At 45.3% G+C, this 8,499-nt stretch overlaps 1 protein-coding gene across 1 annotated transcript in view; it reads left to right on the top strand.

Moving 5' to 3' along the window:
* LOC105627553 (arginine-glutamic acid dipeptide repeats protein) overlaps positions 1-8,377 on the top strand; it is a 9,650-nt gene extending 1,273 nt beyond the window's left edge. Inside the window, exons 2-7 of the mRNA XM_012208834.1 lie at positions 1,496-1,855; positions 1,960-2,040; positions 3,160-6,748; positions 7,192-7,470; positions 8,010-8,205; positions 8,311-8,377. Coding sequence (XP_012064224.1) covers positions 1,496-1,855; positions 1,960-2,040; positions 3,160-6,748; positions 7,192-7,470; positions 8,010-8,205; positions 8,311-8,377 — 4,572 coding nt within the window. The remainder of the gene's footprint in view (positions 1-1,495; positions 1,856-1,959; positions 2,041-3,159; positions 6,749-7,191; positions 7,471-8,009; positions 8,206-8,310) is intronic.
* The last annotated feature ends 122 nt before the right edge of the window (positions 8,378-8,499 follow it).

Genomic DNA, 8,499 nt, shown 5'->3' with positions numbered 1-8,499 from the left:
TCTACACACACACACACACACACACACACACACACACACACACGCGCGCGCGCGCGCGCGCGCGTATGTAATCTAATCTGAAAAATATGAAGTACGCGGATCAGTCTTAAAGTTTCTCAACAATAAGACCGATAAAGTATGTACCCGGGATCGGCATATACTCCATGCAGAAAACTTCCATTTCTTTCGCATCGCACGCTATCTCCGAATATTTTCTGCGACAGTAAATGTCACGTGTTTAATGTAAATCCGAGGATATTCTTGTGAGGGGACACTTTATGATAATCGGGGAACGTTTAAGCCGCGAAAGACATATCGACACGTTTAAGTGGCAGTTTTATGTAAAACTTTTTAAAAATTATTACCAAGATAAGATCGGACTCTCACGCATTCCGGTTCCCATCCGATGGTTCAACTAACGCATCACGCATTAAAGAGCTTCGAATGTTTCAGGTGTAGACCTCGTCTCGTCTGCAATACATGAAATGTATTCGTTAAGCTCTCCTGCGATACTTGTTGTATCATACGAACGATCGCCATGCTCGGCGAATAAGCCGGCGGAAAATCTTTCTTTGCAAGCAACACAACGCGCGGTGCGTGAAATACATACTTGGGAGCCGATGCATAAAGATGGTTTAATTGCAATTTATTTGAGCATGAGATGACACTTTCTTAATTTGGAGTGGTTTTCAGTCACGGTGAAATAATTGATCGAAGCGGATCAACTCGCGCCTTCGCACTATTTATATACCCGTTGGCATACAACAATTATTCGCGATTGCTTACTTGAACCATCTGTGAGCACGAGCGTTTGTACGAACTGTCCCGAGCCCTAGCGAAATCACCTTTCACTTCGAATGCTTCTTAATGTGCAAAATATCCCAGATATGAGAGATATACTTGAAGTGATATCAAATTAAAATCATCATCAAACGTGCGAAGATTGAAGCTTTTTTTATTTTCATTTGTTACTTGATGTTTTGCATCTGTGATTAATAAGCAGCTACATTTATCTTTTTTCTTCCTCTTTTTATGTACGTTTTGCAAACTTATCATTATATTCGTCGCGAATCATGACTTTGTAAAACGGTACTTACGCAACTTATATACTTCTTGCATTAAATGCAGATTGTAACTTCTATTTTTAACACATAATCATCAGGGACAGTTTAGCTGATTATCGCGTTAATGAAGTGTTTGCTTGCGAATATCTGTCTCGTGTGCATTTTTAGAAACAAAAAAAGGGAGATTATAAATTAAGACATAGTTTTTTATTCTCTTATAAGATATTGAAAGAGGAAGTTGACTGAGAAAAAATGTATAGCTTCGTTATTGGTACCTTTCGTACGTAAAGAATAAAAAAAAAGAAGAATTGGGACTAGAGAGCGATTAGTTAGCCCGTGTTGAAAAAACAAGTCGATATGTGACATTTAACTAACTCGCTTTGGCATCATTGGTGCTAACCGCGCGCAATCCCGAATTTTGGGATTTACAGGAGTTGGTTTCTTGTCAGGCCCGTTTGCCTGAGTATCGGCCGGGTATACCCCCCGGAGAGCTGCCACCCGATCCAGAATTCTCCAAGGAGCGCGAGGAGCTAAAATGGGTACCAGCCATGGCGTTGGACGGGGATCTGCTCATGTACTTGAGGGCGGCCCGTTCAATGGCCGCGTTCGCCGGTATGTGTGACGGCGGTTCTCCAGATGATGGTTGCGTGGCTGCCTCTCGAGACGACACTACCATCAACGCATTGGACACCCTTCACAGTTCTGGCTATGATCCTGGTAGGGCGCTCCAGGCACTCGTCAAATGTCCTATACCGAAAAGCGTCGACAAGAAGTGGTCCGAAGACGAAACTGTACGTGTTCACTTCGTTCTTTTACTGTCAACATTATTGACCGTTTACTGACCACAGGGAGAGTTTTCTAACAGATAGATTTTCTTTCTTTTCGTTGCTCATAGAAGCGATTCGTCAAGGGTTTGCGGCAGTTTGGAAAGAATTTTGCACGTATTAGGAAGGATCTTCTGCCTCACAAAGATACGGTAAATTTTATTCTTTAGGCAGTTTGTTCTTCTTACCTGTCTGTTAAGGTTGCTGTAAGTTTGATCTTTTTTGTTTTATCTTTTTTTTTCTTTCCTTTATATTTAAATTAATGCAATTGAGATTTAAAAAATTGATAACTGTAGAAAATACGTGATTACATTAAAAATTTTAGTAAAAATAATATAATAACTTATAATACAACAAATAATTTTGAAATATTTTATTTTTAAAGTATTTGTCTCCATAATCTACTTTTACATTCGGTAGAACCAATTGTTGGAGCATTTATCTATTGTTTTAAAGATACCTAAGATTCCAATATACACTGTTAATTAATCTATGGTTCACATTACATATACTAAAGATTTTCAGTACTGGCAGTGTATCTTGGAACCGCCTTAGACATCATTTGTTTATATGTCCAGATCACCTTTAGCTGTTTTGAAAGTCAATCCACATATTTTATCTTCGATTGTAAATAAAAAGATGTCGTGCAATGCTTAGTCAGGATTGTAGGGCGAATGACTCATTATTTTTACGCCTGAGTTAGTTAAAAACGAGTAGTGCTGCAGTGTGAAAGATTTCATTGTTATAGAGAATAAAAATCCGGCTACATGAATATAAAAATCTTCATTGAATATAAAAGTGCAAAGATTATAGTAGCAAATATTCTGAAAAACGGTAAAATGAAAATATTTTTTTATGAATCATTTCTTATTTATATATTTTTACAAAAATTGTCAGTATAATTTACGTGTAACTGAATGTATTATACAAATTATTACAAAGATTGTCATTCTAAAAATTTGTAATTCCTACTGAAATAAAATTGACAGATACAATTTTTTTTCATATTAAAATTTGATTATTAAAAAGCAATAGGACTATTCTAATTAATAAACATCATTTTATATATAAGCAATTTTTGTTTTTTTTAATTTTTTTTTAATTATTACAAATAAGAGAAAATTTTTTTTAATTTAATAGATTTGTCATGCTGAGAGAAAGTTTTATGATTTACGACATAAAGAAGTGTCTACTATTATACCATGTGTTACTAATTTCGATAGAAAGAAGTGTCTATTGTATCATGTGTCACTAATAAATTTTTTGCACAGCCGGAGCTCGTCGAATTCTATTACTTATGGAAGAAAACACCGGGCGCAAATAACAATCGGCCACATCGGCGGCGTAGGCAAAGCTCTTTGCGGCGAATCCGCAATACACGCAACTCACGCGCCGGCACGCCTAAAGAAGAAGTACCTACGCCAACTAAGGACACACAGCCAACGGCCAACATTAGTGCGAAGGAGGCCGTATCTGAGGCTGAGACTGTGCCGGTCGGCACTCCGGCCAGTCACAATCCCGGTGGTGAGATCAGTTCTGTGACCGAAGACGATAATTCGGAAGAAGACAGTGATTCGCGTGATACTAACACGAACGGCACGGCACATTCGTGCCAACACTGTTTCTCCACCAACTCGAAGGACTATCAGGTAGCCGGCAAGGATCGATTGTTACTCTGTGCAGAATGTCGATCACATCTAAAGAAAACCGGGGAACTCCCACCTGCGCCACCTTATCTGTTCCGCCCGGTTCCCGCGGAATCGCCTGAGAGTCCTGGTAGAATGCGCACACGGAACAAAGCAAAGGAGACACCGAGACCAGCGAGACCGCGACGAACTGGTGGCACAGATACGCCTGATCAGGAAAAGCAGCAACAACAGCAGCAGCAACAACAGACGCCCGATAAAAGTAAAAAGAAATCTGGCAAAACGGATACGCCCAAGAAGGGTCAGAAACGCTCAGGTCAAGTAGACGACGCCTGCAACGACGAGGACAAAGACGCACAGAAGCGAAAGCGCGGCGGCGGCGAACGGCCCGACAGTCCGTCCGAATCTCTCACTACCGACAGCAATTCCCTGATGGATGAGCCAGAGAGGGAAACGGAGGGCGACGCAAACGAGAATCAACCGACGCCGCCAACGGTCGCCGGTGTAGCAGGTACAGAAGAGCCCGTGAGTAGTCCAGCCGTTACGACGCCCGAGGAGCCATCCGAGCCGACACCGGCGTCAACCCCGGTGCCAGCCGTGATACAGAGCTTGCCGATATCAGTACCAGTGATACACAATTTGGAGAAGAAGCCATCTAGCTTACTTGATCAAGAATCAGTAGATCAAAGCAAGATGATGGATCAAACAGAAGATGTGCCGTTAGCCATGACTCAACCGTTGAAGTTGGAACCGATGCCGATCGAATCGACGATGTCACCAACGATGTTCAACGAAGAAATAGGTAAGGAACCCGAACCGACTCAGCTGAATCTGAGCTCATCTGCGCAGATTGGAGCTGCATCCAGTGATGCGAGTTCGGCGGCTACGGCTCGTAACTTGTCGCAAACTATACCTAATATTATAACGAGCGTAGGCTCACAGGCAACTATGCCAAATTCACAAATCCCAGTGATATCGCCCAGTCAACAACAAAGTAGTGCTGGCGTTAGTGTGTTGCCGACAAGTCTAAGTATGCAATATGTACAACCACCACCGCCGCCATTACCAGTGCAGAACGTGCCACAGAATCTATCGCAGAGCATACCATCGCAGATAGCGCCAAATAGCGTTCCACCTAGCGCGCAGAATATGGGACCAACGAATCTTCGTAGTCATGTAACTGAGAGTTTACAAAGTTCCGCGCAAACGTTACCACAGAATATGACGGGACCACCGCCGTTGAACCTCAACATTTCACAGAGTGTATCGGCCGGTATCGGTGGCCCAATCAGTCAGATGTCATCAATGCCGAGTCCGCCGTCACAGCCGCTTGGATTGACGGTGATGTCATCCGATAGTAGAAACGCCGAGAGGATGGCAGACGAGAGATTGTCAGTAAGCGAACGGACTCGAGATAACAGAGTTCCCGACTCTCGTATGATGCCAGAACGCATTCCGGAACGAACGAGCGAGAATAACGAACCGGAACGACCGGAGCCAAGCAGTTTGTTCCAACCAATACAGCCCAGCGGAATGCTGCCAATGGAAAAGCCCGTGGGTATCTACAATCTAGCCGGAACGCCACCGATGGAGCCACAGAATTTAAAGATCAAACAGGAGATTATACCACCGGAACCAGATCCTCTGCAAAGTTTAAAAGAGGTCAAAGTACCGGGCTTCCAAAGCTCCTCTTTCCCTGGTCCGAGCTTGGACAACATTAAAAAGGATCCGGATGGCATAAGCAAACCGCCGACTCCAAGCAAACACTCTATACCGCCGACAAGTCAGATACCATCGATACAGCCGGTCGCGGCGTCGCCGACGGCAACACCAACTCCAAGTCTACCACCACCGCCTAGTTCAATCCCACAACCAGTGATGCATCCCGCGCAGCAGCCGAGTCCGCACATGGCACATCCCTTCCATCCACATCATCCGCTGATGCATCATTCGCTATTCACCGCTATGCATCCATATCATCCTCACGCCTATCCAGGATATGCGCCAGTGGGAGGATACCCGTCCTTCACGCCATATCCTTACGGCCCCGTACCTCATGCCATTCCACCACCCTCGCCACAGCGTAGCCAAGAAAGCAGTACTATGATGACGGCACATCATGCTAGCACTAGCTCGAGCGTCGCAAGCAGAGAAGAAGGCGAGAACCTGATCGCGAGTCATCATCATTCATCCAGTGCAATGCATCAGCAACCAACCAATTTACATCACGACAAACTGCTGACTATCTCCTCTCACAGTTCCCACAGCCATTCCTCGTCGCATAGCTCACATAGTAGTCAACGCAAATCGTCGCTTGTCTCAGCTACGTGCCTAACATCCAGTTCCGCACACCATCATCATCGTCCACCACAATCGCAGCAATCACAGATTGTTCAAGAGCCAAAGATCGAGCAAGACTTGGATCCGGAACCGGAGGAGCCCATTAGTCCACGTGGACCATCACCAGAGCCGCGTATCGAGGATTCCGAGTGCCACCGATCGCAATCAGCGATTTTCCTGAGGCATTGGAATCGCGGTGAGAATAATTCGTGTACACGCACCGACCTGATGTTCAAACCCGTACCAGATTCGAAACTTGCGCGGAAACGCGAGGAGCGCTCGCGAAAGCAAGCGGAGCGGGAACGAGAGGAGCGCGATCGCGCCGCCGCTGCGGCGCAACAGGCCCGAAAGATGACGACGCCCGAGAAACAGCCCGAGGCATGTAAACCACCAAGCCGTGGTCCTCTCGAACCTGTCGTTTCGCCTTATGACCGTTATGCCGCTCGTCCTGGTTCCTATGCAGATACTCCAGCACTCAGACAACTATCCGAATACGCTAGACCGCACGCCGCTTTCTCCCCCGCCAGACATCCAGCTCCACCCGACCCGATGTTGCACTATATTTATGGACGTGAAGCTGCGGCACAGCGGTTAGAATTGGAGCATCTAGAGCGTGAGAAGAGGGAACGCGAGATACGTGAGCTACGCGAGAGAGAGTTAAACGATCGATTGAAAGAAGAATTGTTCAAGGGTACACCCAGACCGATGCCAGCGCCGCCAGTCGATCCCCACTGGCTGGAGATACATCGTCGATATGCTGCCGCCGGTCTGGCACCAGGTCCTTCTGGACCGCCTCAAGCCTTACACCAATTTGGCCTCTACGGAGCTCCACCAGGTCCGAGTCAACTCGAGAGAGAACGACTCGAACGGCTAGGTAATTGTTGACAAAGCTAATATTTGATATCTCGGCAGTAGAGATAGAGACTCGTCAATTAATATTCGTTCGACCGTATCACTTGTACTTTTCAAAATTCGAATTGACTTAAGAATATAGCCTAAAGGCAGATGTAATAGAAAGAACTCGGGTAGGCCGGGGAAAAAGAATAATTAGATCAAGAGCGCCAAGAGCTTTGAGGGATGCGACGTAGGTAGACTAATTGTTAAAAATTAATGGCCGATTTCTTCAGCGCCAGTTAACTCTGTTCATATAGCTAACCTTGGCTCTCTATATTACAATTAGCGGTATATATTTGAAAGGAGTGGTTCCTTCCTCTCTCTCAGATAATTTTATCCGAGTTAGCTGGAGATGAAGAAATCGGGCATGAGAATCGTATCTGTGATCTTCGAGTTATGTGATCGAAGCGCTGTCGCGTTTAGGGATTCCGACTGCAGCCGGCGGGGGGCCAGCGGGTGGAGCGGCTGGCCATCCCGTGGCGGCTCATCACCACGGCCAGCTGGAAGAACGGCTGGCTCTGGCCGCTGACCCGATGGTCCGATTGCAAATGGCTGGCATCTCGCCCGAATATCATGCTCACACTCACGCGCATACGCATGCGCATACGCACTTGCACTTACATCCGGGACAGCAACAGGCCCAGCAACAGGCTCAGCAACAGCAGGAAGCCGCTGCGGCTGCGGCTGGATTTCCTCTGCCGGGTAGGTCCTAACACAACCAGGATGTTTCTTCTAAAGCTTCCTGAAGAGCTTCTCCTTTAAGAAAACGCCGCTCTTGCTTATTCCTCGTCGTTCGGCAGCCCGTGTGTTTCTCATTGATCGTCCTATGTTACCTATACTTGCCTAGGTCTAGGTCAAGACGATCCTTTTTTTCTCGTACCGTTAATCGTCAGCACGCCTGCGATTTTCCAGTTGCTCGACTCTGATCTCTGGCTAGTCGCTTATCACCGTCGCAGGTGCAAGTGCGAGTGAGTGTTGTCGAGGAATAGGCGCGAGTGTGCATGTGCGTGTGCCTGAAGATGACTAGTAACACTTTGGGAAACGTAGCTTAAGGGTTTATATTGTTAAATTCTGCGCGATTTTCTCTATCTTTACAAATTACGAGAAATACGCTTTTGCTAAGCACGAGTACTCTTTCAAAATGGATCGTACGCGCAACAATTAAACAATACGAATTAGTAATATTCTTTTGAATTCATTTTCTTTTTTTTAATAACGCACATGATGATATTCGTCCACAGCTGCGGCCGGCGCTAATTATCCTCGTCCCGGTTTAATGCCACGCGATCCTGCCTTAGCGCTTCATCCGGCGGAACTCCTAGGAAGACCCTACGCGGATATGGCAGCGCATCACGAACAACTACAACGGCATCTCATGATGGAGCGTGACCGATTCCCTCCGCATTCTATCTTAGCTCATCACGAGGAATACTTAAGGTTCGTTCCTTGAAATCTATCACTATCACAGCTTGCCTGACTTGTTGCATAATGTTATGACTTAAGGCAGCACTAGTACCCGGACTAACGAAGGGTATTTTTTAGACAACAGCGTGAGCGCGAGCTTAAAGTTCGCGCACTGGAAGAAGCCGCACGTGGATCGCGTCAATAAGCACATTTTTATTTATATGTATATATGTACTATATATTATATATATATTATATATATATATATATACGTGTATATATATATTATTTATATATATATATATATATATATATATATATATATAT

This window comes from Atta cephalotes (assembly GCF_000143395.1).
Source record: "Atta cephalotes unplaced genomic scaffold scaffold00009, whole genome shotgun sequence".
Taxonomy (NCBI): domain Eukaryota; kingdom Metazoa; phylum Arthropoda; class Insecta; order Hymenoptera; family Formicidae; genus Atta; species Atta cephalotes.
The sequence above is the reverse complement of the archived record's forward strand: the minus strand, read 5'-3'. Positions and strand labels throughout refer to the sequence as shown.